Source organism: Protopterus annectens, chromosome 1.part0, assembly GCF_019279795.1.
Source record: "Protopterus annectens isolate FY-2018-M chromosome 1.part0, PAN1.0, whole genome shotgun sequence".
NCBI classification, from domain to species: domain Eukaryota; kingdom Metazoa; phylum Chordata; order Ceratodontiformes; family Protopteridae; genus Protopterus; species Protopterus annectens.
This window is the reverse complement of record NC_056725.1, coordinates 762296548-762310442: the sequence shown is the minus strand read 5'-3', so window position 1 is coordinate 762310442 and position 13895 is coordinate 762296548. Positions and strand designations below refer to the sequence as shown.

General features: G+C 47.2%; 1 protein-coding gene across 2 annotated transcripts in view; it reads right to left on the bottom strand.

Moving 5' to 3' along the window:
* The window catches only part of LOC122794406 (CTD small phosphatase-like protein 2-B), a gene marked incomplete at its 5' end in the record, with an annotated part of 676938 nt that overhangs the window by 536138 nt on the left and 126905 nt on the right, over positions 1-13895 (bottom strand). For both annotated transcript variants that reach the window (XM_044062775.1, XM_044062783.1), the window contains 1 exon segment: positions 12660-12771. In XM_044062775.1, the coding sequence (XP_043918710.1) occupies positions 12660-12771 (112 nt within the window).

Genomic DNA, 13895 nt, shown 5'->3' with positions numbered 1-13895 from the left:
TCTAACTAAGGTTGGAAGTGGAGGAACCAAGCTGTTAATCTTAGAGATTGAAGGGACTGATGCCAATGTCCCGACTGATGGATTAGCAAATCCGGGATCCGGTCTAAGGTCCACGGATCGTCCACTGCATGCTTTTTCAGGTAAGGAAACCATATCTGACGAGGCCAGTATGGGGCAATCAGAATCATTGAAGACCCCAGTTGAGAAGCTTTTTGAATAACTTTTGGAAGGAGTGGAATTGGAGGAAAGGCATAAAGTAGCCCTGTTGGCCAAGGTTGTGCTAGAGCATCCATGGCTGGTCCTCCCTGATGTGGAATCAAGGAGAAGAACCTCTGGCACTTGGTGTTTTGTGGAGTTGCAAATAGGTCGCAGCACGGCGTCCCCCATCTCTTGAAAACCTGGGCTGCTACTGTGTAGTTTAGAGACCATTCGTGAGGAGAGAGAATTGTCCTGCTTAATTTGTCCGCCAATATATTTGACTTTCCGGGATGTGGGTCGCTACCAAGAAGCGGTTGGTAGCTACCGCCCATTCCCACACTCTCATGGCCTCTCTGCAAAGGGGTACGATCTGGTCCCACCTTGTTTGTTCAGATACCAAACCACCGACATGTTGTCTGTGTGGATGGCGATGATGCCCTGAGGAAGAAACTTGTGTAAGGCCTGTAGGGACAGAAGTACAGCCCTCATCTCCAACACGTTGATGTGGAGAAGAGCCGTGGAAGCCAGGAGCCCTGAACTAGCCTGCCCAGACAATGCCCCCACCCTATCTGGGAGGCATCTGTCGTCAGGGTGACCACTGGAGGGAGAACAAAGGGTTTTCCCGATCCAAGTTGGATGTCTGAAGCCACCAGCGAAGGTCCCTTTGCATATTTCCGTAATCATGATTTGATGATTGAGGGGAAGATCCTGAAAGGACCATTGAGTTGACAAGAGCCACTGAAGAATCCTCATGTGTAATCTTGCTAGAGGAACTAAAAGAACCGTGGCAGACATTGAGCCTAAAACCTGTAGGGCCATCCTGGCTGGGGCTTTGGATCTCGAGATTAGAGCTTGAACTTGGCCCTGTAAAGTTCGGATCCTTTCGGCAGGAAGAAATACGCGCATCAATCTTGAGTCTATCTCTGCTCCTATAAACTTTATGCTGAGAGGGCAGCAAGACAGACTTTGACCAATTGAATGTAATCCCTAGGGAAACACCCAGGGAGATGGTGGCTTTGAGGTTGTCCATTAGTAGATGCCTGGTGGTGGCAGTCAGGAGCCAGTCGTCGAGATAGGGAAACACTTGGAATCCAAGACTTCTCAGGTGAGCCGTCACTACTGCCAAACACTTGGTGAACACCCTGGGGCTGTGGTGAGACCAAAGGGCAGAGCACAAAATTGGTAATGACCGACTCCCAGGCTGAAGCAGATACCTTCTGGACGCCTGATGTATCGGTATGTGATAATAGGCGTCCTTGAGGTCTATGGAGCACATCCAAACATCCTTCTCCAATAACGGAGAATGGATTGTAACGTGACCATTCGAATTTGGATTTCGTGACGGATTGGTTCAGTCTGCTGAGATCCAATATTGGTCTCAGGTCCCCTGTCTTTTGGCACTAAAAGAACCTGGAGTAATTTCCTGATCCGATCTGGTCTGAGGGGACCGTTGGATGACTCCTTTTCTAGCAGCTTTAAAGCTTCGCGGCTGCTATTTCCCTTTGACTGGGTGGTGGGTCCGGGATTCTCTTGGGCGGGGTGAGTATTTGAATGGGATGGAGTAACCTCCGCGATCCGCACCCATCTGTCCTGAGTGATTGACTCCCAGGCATTTAGGTGCTTGGCGAACGACACCCGACTGGCTCGAGCAGCACAGCCGGGCAATCCCTCATGGGTGGGAGGCTGAAGAGCCACGAAAGGACTCGGTCTCCAGAATTGCGGGGCCCTCCGCCTCTGGGACGGCGTCTCCCTGAAAAATTTCCCGCCTCTGCCTCTGGACGGGAATCTTCCTGCTGTTGGGAAAAAACTTGCGAGATTTTCGAACCACATTTTCCCTCCTTAGCCTTGGGGTAAGGCCGAAGGAGTGGAATAACGGGCACCAACGGCAGATAAAGTTTTCCCTCTTGCTCACAGCGGTAAGGGTGTCTTTCACCTTGGGTCCAAACAATGAGGACCCATCAAAGGAGCGTCGCGAAGGAAGACTTTAAGGCCTCCAGAACTGACACAAGCGGAGCCAGGCTTGTTCACGAGCCACGCCTGTGCCTGCGCTTACCCGCCCCTTGCCGCATAGGAAATGAGCCTCATGGACGAGTTAGAAATTGACGTAAGGATAGCCAACTGAGAGCTAACGGACTGGGCTAGCTGCTCAGGTAGGTTACCGAGAGGAATCTGACAACTCCTTGACCAGATCCCTCTGAAGCCTTGTGAAATGTGCCAAATAGTTCAGAGACCTTAAGGTAAAGGCCGCTGAAGTCAGGGTCGCTCCTGCACCTATCCATACTCCTAGACTCCTTATTAGGAGGATGGATAGACTGAAGCCTCTGCCACGTCCTGTTGTGTAGCAGATGCCACCACCATGGCATCTACAGCCACGCCTTTAGTAAGGAACTCCTTCTCGGGGTGCAGATAAGAATTTATTTGGACGAAGGGACTGGTTCCACGGTATCTGGATGTTCCCACGCCTTCGACAAACTAAATCCAGAAGCTCGTCAAGGGCGGAGACACCCAGGAGGCGGAGGGCTGAGCCCCAAAGGCCTTGAGGAGCACTGATCAGCAGAGGGGGTTTGGATATCCAGCCGCCTCGTTGTTTGAGGATCTCTAAGATGTCCGCAAATGAGACATCATCCGAGGACGACTGGGACCCTCCGCATCATCCATATCAGTGTCGATGTAATAGACTCGGGAGTCCACGTGCTTCCTCTTGCACGATCTCTTCCTTGGGGGTTCCTCTGAAGACAACTCCAAGAACCCTCAGGAGGAGGGGAACCCCACTGGGGTAACCTCAGGCCTCGGGGCTCCGCTGGCTACGGACAGGGGAACTGCCAAAGACCCAGTCTCCACGCCCAGGAAGGTGCTGGTAAACCGGAGAGATGGCAAGAGGACTTGGCCAAGGCACTCCTCATGGCCCTGAAAGCCGGACCCCAGAATCCTGGGAGTGTCCGGTCGAGCCATGATAGTAGACGGAAGTCCTCAGTCAAGCACCGAGAGGAGGCTGAACCGAAAGCATGGGTCCCAAACATCACCCGGGTCCAGCAAGAAGTCCGTACCAAACTCGGACCCGAGGGCCGGTTGGAGTAAGGGTCGGAGCCGACCCTGAGATCTCCACCGCTCCAAGAGCACCTGCTCCGGAGCAAGCAGTCGGAGGAGGAATGGCAATGGGTGGGTCATGGTCATCGGCTCAAGCCAACTGGGTCGGAACGAAACAAATTTTTGGAAGACTGGGGACTGGAACAGTCTTTGGAGCACCCTGTCTATATCAGAATCCGACATCCTCAAGACCGAGAGGAAACAGAACGGGTTCGAGAAGACCTCTCCTCGGCCCCAAGGGACTAGGGGACCGGCTCAGGCGACTCGATGAGAATCGGCGCCGAGGAAATACTCACACCAGATTCCATCGGTGCCGAGGTAGACTGGCACCGAGGAAGTGTCTGAGCGGGCGACTTGTCGGCCCGAGAGCAGTGCAGCCGAAGGTGACCCGCCTCGATGCCCCAGCCATCGGCTCCAAGCCAGAGGAGTCGATACTGGTGGCATCGAGGCAGACCGTTCGACCTCGGCCCAAGTCTTGGAGCCAAGGAGAGGCCTGCCTAGGTCTCTTGGCAGTCGGATCCGACGGACTGGTCGGAACCGAAGCCCTTTTCTTTGGCAGGAGCCGGAGGATGCCAAGGCTTCTTCAAAAGAGGGTTTAATTAACCCCTTAAGAATCAATTTATTTTTCCTCTCCTGGAGGACCCTTGAGGAAAAGGCGTGACATATGCTGCATGACTCCTGCAAGTGCTTTGCCCCTAGACAATATACACAGAGCAAATGATCATCAGTAACAGACATCTTAAAAGCACATTTCGAACATTTTTTAAAGCCCGAAGGCCTAGGGGTTTGAGACATGATGTTAAACAACTTCTGACAGGAAATTTAACAACTATATAGATTCGCTTGTGAAAAAAAAACTAAGGCTTACAGTAATAGTTTAAAACACAAACCTTAGCTGTAATGACAGGGAACTCTAAACCACTAAAGGCTTGAGACCCTGGAAAGTTTACAAAGGTTGACCGGAAAGGCCCCGGATTGTAAGGGGGGCCGAAACAAACTCAACCCAATCACACACAACAAATTTCACAAATTCAAACGTACACAAAGGCGATAGCCGTTAAAACAGCTTTTGTGATATAAAAGAGCAAAAAACTGACAGAAAAAGTAGTTAGTAAAAGCTACTCAGCCCAGCCAGCTCGAGACCACGTCTTCGCAGGGAAGCGAGATCTGGGGGACTGGTGGTGGTGCATCCTGGGATATAGTAAGCTCAGCCAATAAGAGACTTCGCTCTTTGGCATAAGCGTGCCGAGCCGAGGGATCGGCTCCGAACCCATCATTCAGAATGTAGGCGAGATAGGATCACATAACATCCTCTGATTAGAGTAATTAAATCCTCAGCCATTTTAAGCATCTGTTTCTTAGGCATGGGGCCTGAAGATGGGCCCTGTGTAGCTGGTCTCTTAGGGTGCATGGTTGCTTTAGACTTGGTGAAAGCCTTGATGGAGAAAGAGGAAGGTCTGAAGACACCTTGAGTGGAGGTGGACCTGTCCACATTCTGTGTTTCAACGCCAAGAGTGGCTTCGGTATCTGTAGTCGGGGTGTGGGCCGAGGAGCCTGCGACCTCGGGTACAGGAGACACCGCCAAAGATGTGTCGTCGGTAACCAGGGGCTGTGTAGGCGCCTCGCTGAGAACCGGACCACATGTAGTCGGCTTTGGCGTGGTGTCGGTAGAGGCCGCGGACCTCGAGTGTCGGTCCTTGTCTTTGCGTTTTTAGACAAAACCGGAGTCGGAGTATCCAACGACATAGTATAGTTAAATGCTTTCCCAAAGAAATGCTGGGCGAACTCTGCCTGATGCTTAATAGTGCGTTTGTTGAATGTAGCACAAAAGCGACAGACCGAGACGTCGTGGTCTGGGCCTAAACAAGGTATACAGAGGGAATGGAAATCCTTATGCGATATTTGCTTTCCACAAGAAATACAATTAACTTTGTCTGACATCGGTCTGAGGCAAGAAAAGTTTCCCCAACGGGGTACTTAGCTTTTAAGAAGACTTCAGTTTCCAAATTTTTCGTAATCTCAGGAGCTGGCCGACCGGCACTTGCGAACTGCTTCTGCTTCGGGCACCGCGCGGCAAGAAAGACTGAAGAAAATGGCATCGGCTGGTTCTTTTATACCCCTGTCGCACTGACGTCAGGGAAGAAGCGACGACAACCGACGCCGGACCTAGACTTTGGAATTCGGCCGACCGAGGATCCGCCTGACGGCAGGAGAACCCATCTGTTATGACTGCAGCTGTATGCATGATGAACATCTGCTTCTGCTTCGGGCACCGCGCGGCAAGAAAGACTGAAGAAAATGGCGTCGGATGCCTCTTGTATACCCCTGGCGCACTGACGTCAGGGAGGAAGCGACAGCAACCGACACCGGACCAAGACTTTGGAATTCGGGCCGACTGCGGGACCGCCTGACGGCAGGATAACCCAAGTGTGATGACTGCAGCAGGGTAACACGATGAACATCAAGCTCCTCCTATATGTCAAAGTAGTACTCTGGCCACTTTCAAAGTTAATCTTGAAATTCTCCCATGGATAATGCTGCATATCCTTGCAGACAAAAAACAACCCTACTATTTCAAGGGGCTTATTTTGCTTAAGCTCTTATTGTCCTACATATTCCAAAGTACCAACCAATGAACATGTGCAATCAACTGGTTTTATCTTAAGGACAAACGTGAAAATGTAAAATATTAACCTTTTGCTGGTAAAATTGATAAGCTCATTTCTTTGCAGCTATGTTCAAGATATGCATGCGACAGAAACAAAAACAAACACCGATAGCTAATGATGTAAATATTACTTATAAGGAAACAATTAAAACAATCCCTTTGGTAGCCCAAACTTGCTAGGCAGAAGAAGGCAGAACAAAATTAAAGTTTACAGACAAATACATACCTTACAGCTCTAGGAAAAGTGCTCACTAAAATATTAAACTAAAGAAAACAGTGGTCAGTATTGAATTCTCCAACAGATTCCAAATATATTTCTTAAACCAAACAAGTATTGTGCTTATGTGCATAAGTTGTGTAGTGTTACTAGTCTAGAAAAGCCTACAGACTTGGACACACCTGACTTGAATGGATGTCAGGTGTCATGTACGATGCAACAGTACATACTAAAGCAATTAAAAACGAAGTTATGCATTCACCATAATGTTCCAGGTTTGTTGTCCTTCATCTCATCTTCCTTCTTGCTGGTTGGGTTCGGAGCCAATCCTCGCCTCCGACTCGGCCGTATACTATAGCGCGAGAGCTTTTTACTGGCTCGCTAGCCCCCATCCCAACATGCCTAGCGGTAGTTACCCAGATCTCATTTATGATAACCCAGACTAAATAGGTGCAAATTTTTACTAAACTTACTTATGAGAAAAGGACCCGCATAGGAGTGTGTAATCATCACCAAAGAGAAAGGAAGGAAAGGCTAGGTCTAACCAACTGGTATGCAAAAGGGAACTCAGCCAGTGTAGCCAAACAAAAGGGAAGAAAAACTCTTGATCCTCCAGGAGGGGGAAGGAGTGTGGGACACAAGAAGGAAGGAGAGTTGAAGGACAACAAACACGGAACGTTATGGTGAATACATAACTTCATGTTATGTTGTCCGCATCTCGCCTCCATTCTTGCTGATTGGGACAGCGTCCCCAGCACCTATATCCTGGGTGGCTCACTGGAAGAGGCTCTTCATGACCGTGGAATCAAAGGATGCCCTGTCCTGGGAGGCCACATCTACTTTGTAATGAGAGATAAAGGTATGAGGATTAGCCTGTGTAGCTGCCACACAGATTGAATCTAAAGGCAGTTTGGCTTGAAAAGCAATAGAAGTAGCCAAGGCCCTAGCTGAGTGTCCTTTAATTTTTCCTGGAAGTTCTTTGTTCCACAAAGCGTAGACATGGATGATAGCGTCTGAAAGCCACTTTGATAAGGTCACTTTCAAGACTGGACAACCTTTCTTGTTGTCTGCAAAGGATATAAACAATTGATCAGATTTTCTGAAATCCTTAGTCCTGAGTAAAAAAAAAATGTAACGGTCTAGGAACGTCCAATTGATGGAGCTTATACTCTGGCTTGTTGCCATAATTGGGGAAGAATACAGGAAAGCTCTATGGATTGAATTAAATTGTGCTCTGAACACACCTTGGGTGAATAGGAGGGACTGGTTCTGAAAGACCATCTTTGTGGAAAATCAAGTACGAGGGACAAATATAGTCAAGGCCTGTAACTCTGAAACCCTCTAGCTGAAGTAATGACGGTTAAGAAAAAGGCCTTCCATATCAAAAACTTCAAAGGGCAAGAAGCAGCTGGCTTGAAGGGGGGGGGGGGAATAAACCTAAAACTAGATTTAAATCCGGGGGGGGTTCTCTTATTGAAGAGATTATGAGGGTAGTATCTTAGGAATGCTTTACTTAGTCTGTGGGACATGATGTTAGATCCCATTTCTCCTACACGAAAATTAGAAATGGCAGCTAGCTGAACTTGGATAGTAGCTGCTGCTGTTCCTCGTTCAAATGTTTCAGCAAGGAAATCCAGAATCTTATAAATGGGGGAGTAAAAGGATCAATGTCATTCTTTTTTGCCCAACAAGTGAACCTCTTCCATTTACTAGCATAAAGTTTTCTTGCAGTGGGTTTATGGGATGAAATCAAAATGTGTTGAACTGATGGGGAAACATCAGAGCCTGGCTAAGACTGGAAGTGGAGAAACCAAGCAGTCAGCTTGAGTATGGACGGATGGGTCAGGAGATCCGGAACCAGGTCCAGTATCCAAGGCTCTCCTTGCAAAGGAGGCCATAGGAATAGGAGCCAAATCTGTCGAGGCCAGTAAGGAGCAATGAGGATCAACTTGCAACCCAATGACTGTGCTTTCTGAAGAACCTTGGGGATCAGGGGGAATGGTGGGAAGGCATAAAGCAGTCCTGGGGGCCAACTATGAACCACTGCATCCCTAAGCAACTGTCCCAGTGGTGGGACTAGTGCAAAGTAGCTGCTGCATTTTCTTTTGAGGGGAGTGGCAAAAAGATTGCAGCATGGCTGGCCCAATTTGTGAAAAATCAGCTTTGCAACCTCCTGTTTCAGGAACCACTCGTGAGGCATCAGAATAGCCCTGCTGAGCTTGTCTGCTATCACGTAGGAATTCCCCAGAATGTGCATTGCGACCAGAAAGTATTGGGAAGACATTGCCCACTGCCATACTTGTAGAGCCTCTCAGCACACGGGATAAAACCCGGTTCCACCCTGTTCGTTGATGTACCATACTACAGACATATTGTCTGTCTAAATTGCTACAGTCCCCATAGGTAGACAGTCTAAGTACTTGCAAAGCTAGAAGCACCACTCTCCTCTCTAGGACATTGATGGCAAGAACATGAGTACCACTTGCACAAGTCCTGTGAACAGTCTGTCCCAGATAATGCCACCCCCCACCCTATCTGGGAAGCATCCATGGTCACAGTGGCTACAGGTTGGAGGGTTAGAAATAGTCTGCCCATTGATACCAGAGGGGAGTGAAGCCACCATGCTAAATTCTTCTTGCATGACTCCATGATCCAAATCGGATGTGACATTGGTAAATCCTGGAATGAACACTGAGCCAACAGGAGCCACTGCAGAATTCTCATGTGGAAGCATTCCATAGGGACCAAGGTAATCATGGCAGCCATCGAACCAAAGACCCTGAGAATAAATCTTGCCTGGATTCTCTTCCTTTTCATGAAGAATAACACTTGACGAATGGTTAACACTATTTCATGAGGCAGTTTTGCTACCATGGCCCTTCTGTCTAAATCTGCCCCTATAAATGTAATATACTGACAAGGCAACAAGGCAGACTTTTCATAGTTTATGATGATGATGATGATGTCTAGTTGTGTACAGGTGTGAATAGTTGAGTCCCGTGCCTCAATCAGTTGATGCTTGGTGGGGGCAGTGAGGAGCCAGTCTAGATATGGAAACACCCAAAATCCTAGACGCCTCAGATGAGCCGTGACTACTGCCATACATTTGGTGAACACCCTGGAGGTTGTGGTGTGACCAAAGGGCAAAGCTCTGAACTGGTAACAACTGGCTCCCAGACAGAAGCGTAAGTACCTCCTGGACCACCTGTCCATTTTTATATGGTAGTACACATCCTGGACATTGATGGAGCACATCCAATTGTCCTTACCCAAAAAGGGAAGAACGGACTGCAGTGTTACCACTGGAACATGTTTTCTTGACTGATTTGTTGAGTTTGCCGAGATCCAAAGTGGGCCTCCAGTTCCGTCTTTTTTGGAACTAAAAAGAACCATGAGTAAGTTCTGGATTCGATTTGGTCTGCGGGGACTTCTTGGATGGCTCTTTTTCCTAGCAACCTTTGAACTTCTAGGTTTGCTTGATGCTGAAGACTGGTTGGAACATCTGCGAGTGAGCGCTGAATTGTTGTAGGGGTGGTTTGGAGAAAAGAATTTTGTAACCCATGTATATTATCGACAGTACCCATGTATCTTCCATGACTGTTTGAGAGTCTTTTGGGTACTGGGATAATCTGCCCTCGACTGCCTCCACAGCGGACAATTGGGCCGCCTTTCAGGAGCTCTGGAAAGCCTGCCAGAGAAGGCATCTCTGTCAGCTTGATGCTGCACCCCCCCCGCAGCGGGATCGGCATTTCCTATTATTTCGCCTTCTGCCCTGGGGGAAAAAAATCTTCACGTGTGTCAGGCGAAACTCCCTGGGATTTTCTGAACCACATCGTCCCGCTCTTCTGACGCTTGAGTTAAGGTCTAGAGGGAGCGGAAAAACATACTCCCATGGCAGAGAGAGTTTTGCCATCCCATTCACACCTGGTAAGTCTCTTTTACCCGAGGCCCGAACAGACACAAGCCATCAAAGGGGGTGTTGGTAAAGGAGGACTTGAAGAGCTCTGCAAATTGACAAAGGTGCATCCAGGAGTGTCTATGTAAAGTAACTCCTGTGCCTGCTGCCCTAACTCACTCCATCTGCCGCGTAAGAGTTCAGCCGTATGGAGGAGTTAACTATAGATGTCAAATTCGCAAGCTGTGAAGCTGCCTTGCTCGCAGCTCCTTCAGCTGTAGGATCCTGTAGGGTATCTCCTAGTTCCTTTAGGAGATCCCTTTGAAGGTGTGTATAGTGGAACAAATAATTCAGCGACCTGAGAGTAAAGGTCACTGAAGCAAACATACGCTTCCCATACCTGTCCATCGTATAAGACTCTTTGCTCGGCAGATGGACAGAAGTCGTCTCCGCTAATTCTTTCTTGATGGCTGCCGCCACCAGCATAGCATCAACAGGCACACCCTTAAATAGGAAGGACCTGTCCTCTGGAACAGTTATGAATTTATTGAGCCTCCTCGGAACTAGTTCCATAGTCTCTGGGGAGCTCCACGCCTTCCGACTCACTAAGGCCAGCAGAGGGTCGAAAGGTGGAGACACCCAAGAGGTAAAGGGCTGGGAACCAAATGCATCCAGGTACACAGATTCGTCCTCAAAGGGGCAAGGGATTTCCAGCATGTCTGAAAAACAGACATCCCCAGAGAGGGACAGTGGGGACCCTTCAGAGTCCTTCAAGTCCGTGTCTAACGTGAGAGACTCATGGGAGTCCAAATGCTTCTTGCATTTTCTCCTCAGAGGGACCTCCTCCGACGGGTGCTCAGGGAAGTTTCAGAAGAGGTGGGGGTCGCCCAATGGGGCGCCCTAGAGTATGGGCTCCCTACGGTTGGGGGTGGGGGCAGACTCAGGCACCCAAAGAGTAGGAGCCAATGGAACAGAGGGTGGGGCGGTCTCAGAGGACAACACACTCATCACCTCAAAGGCACTGCTGTCCCAGCCTGAAAGAGTCCCCGGTTCCGAAGAGCCTGAAGATTTCCTCTGAACAGAGGGCTATGGCCCCAAGGCAGATGTAGGAGCTGAGCTCACCTGCGCCGAAGCCCCGAGCAGGGTTGGACAAGGATCCGATGCCACTCCCCCCCTCGGAGCCAACGAGAGAGATCATCGGCCCCCAGATCCCCCGATAGACTGAGACAACAAAGAGATCGGAGAGGCACTCTGAACCGACAGACCAGTGGTAATTGGAGCAGACAGTTCCACCACAAAGACTGCTATGCACTCCAGCTCCGAACTCAGTCGTAGGAGGAGGAATCGATAATGGTGCGGGTTGGGCTGTTGGCACCAATTCCTTGTAGGCTGGGCTCAATAATAATTTAGCTAATGCCTGTGTCTTGAGAAGCCTGTCTTTGTAAAGCAGGAGGAAACCAGAGCACCCACAGGAAACCCACACTAACACAGGGAAGATATGCAGACTCCACACAGAAGGCACCCCCAGCTGAGAAACGAATCGTGAAAACTCATACTGTGAGGCGACAATGCAAACCACTGCGCTGTCCAAAATTATAGGGTTGCATCTAACCTGAAAGCGGGTCTACTTCACGTTGTTGTAATCTGGCAATATAGAGTCTGATATTGTTGGCACGACAATATCGAAAGTGAACAACATCGTGCAAGTAAACGGAAATCTCCGTAAGGGGAGATTTCCATTTACCTCAATGTAGTGCGGTCTCGGAGTTGGTATATTTAAGTACGGGGGGGGGCACAGCCATTTATTTATTTTTTTTACATTATTCGATGTTTTACTTCATCAATAATGTTTGACCTTTATTGATTTAAGTAAACTTTCGATAACGTGATATAGATGCCCTGAAAGCACCAGGTTTCCTCATACATTTTACTACTCTGTTAAGTTTCATGGCGTCTATCCACTGTAATAAGACTCACTGGGTAGATATAACCAATGATGGGACAGAATCTAGATTCCAGACACCTACAGGAAAGTCAATCAAGTGCAGAACACAAGTGGAGGGTTAATACTGGTCGATATATTGTCCAACTTACAGAAGCAAAATTTGGAATGACCACCAAGAAAAATATGCATCCAGGAAAAGTTCAAATCAAAATCAGCACCTATTCAACTGCTATCATTTACTCATTTATCAGGCAAAAGGAAAAGATGAAATAGCAAGAAATAAAGAAAACTGCTACTACTGCAAAAAGCACAACTGAAAGACATTTATACAAGTGGCAAAAGTATGCTACTTGATTATAGTTTTGACTAAATGGAAGAAAATCTAAAGTATATCTTAATATGCTCAGAAATGCAAAGGTACCTAAAACTCCCGGTGAGATACAAATCAAGTCTGCCAGGAGATTCATTATGTTTTGATAGTAAAGTGTTACAAAATATTTTCAAAATTTTGAAAATATCCTAAACTACCCATAGTTATACAAGTAGCAAACTGATAAAATCTAGACAAGTCTTTTCTATACCTCTGCTACCAAGGAGTTAAGGACATAACACAGATTCAAACTATGACATATAATGTAAAGGTACATACATGTTAACATCATTTTCTTTGTTGTCCTCAGAAGGAATATGGCTAAAATAATGTGATGAGTCAAACACCTGATCTTCGGTTTTCTTGCTTCTAGTTACTGAAGAGAATGCATCTGTTACAATAAAAAACAATAATTAACATCCAGCTTAATTTTTTGTCCACTCTCCTCCTAGCACATCTCCCTTTCCAACTCCTTACAACATCAGTGCTTTGTGATGGAAAAAACAGAAACCACTCCAGCTCACCCAGGTTCAGGTAGTGGGTGAGGGTACTGAAGAGTGTAGCCAGGAAGGAATGGAAGTGAAACGCCAACCAGCTTGCCCATCCAAACAGGAGGGTTCAGCTCAAGTCCCACTGCTTGAAGTTCTAACTGGTGAACGGCTGTACAGTCTCAAGGTGAAATGGATCATGGGGTATTTTTATTCTTTATATTTACATTTTTGTCAGGGCAATAATGGCTACAGCTCATAATCACTCAGCCTGACATTGTTTATGAAGCTTTTAAGAACATAAAACAGAATTATTAAAAAGACAAACACTGAACAAATACCATAGAAATAAACAAAAATATTACTACTTAAAAGCAACTACACAGAACTATGTACAATAATCTGTGTCTATTTAGGTTATATACAGCAAGACTGACTAAAGATACAACCCTAAATGAGAAACGGCAAGTATGAAGAAAAAAAGGTTTATGCTATAAGGTTAGGAAGGGGAAGAAGGAGCAGAGGAAAAGACAGATGATTCACAGTTATTAATGAAGTATGGGGTAAGAAAATTATATGTTTAGCTGATTAGTCAACAGACTCAAAGATACTAGTCCAAAAGTCACTGGAGTTTTGAAAATGTTTTTATGGTGTTGCATGAACTTGTAAAATTTAATACATTTCACAGTTTTCTATTAACTTACCTCACTGATGAGGTTAATCAGCCAGTGAAATAAACAGATAAACCAGCCACGCATGACAACTCATCTGACTCATCTGGTGGCATCAGAGCACCATATAGGCAAACTGTCTCTGCAGACGAAGGGGTTCCCACAGGGTGATGTGGGGTATCAAATGTGACTATATACAACAAAGCGAATTAATGGTTTCACCGGAGTGTGGGAGAAGCCACAAGTCGAGCTAAGGAAGACCAAATAAAATATGCATTTTTATATTACACACACACACACACACACACACACACATATTATGTGTTTATAATAAACTGCAAAATAGTGCTAGCTAG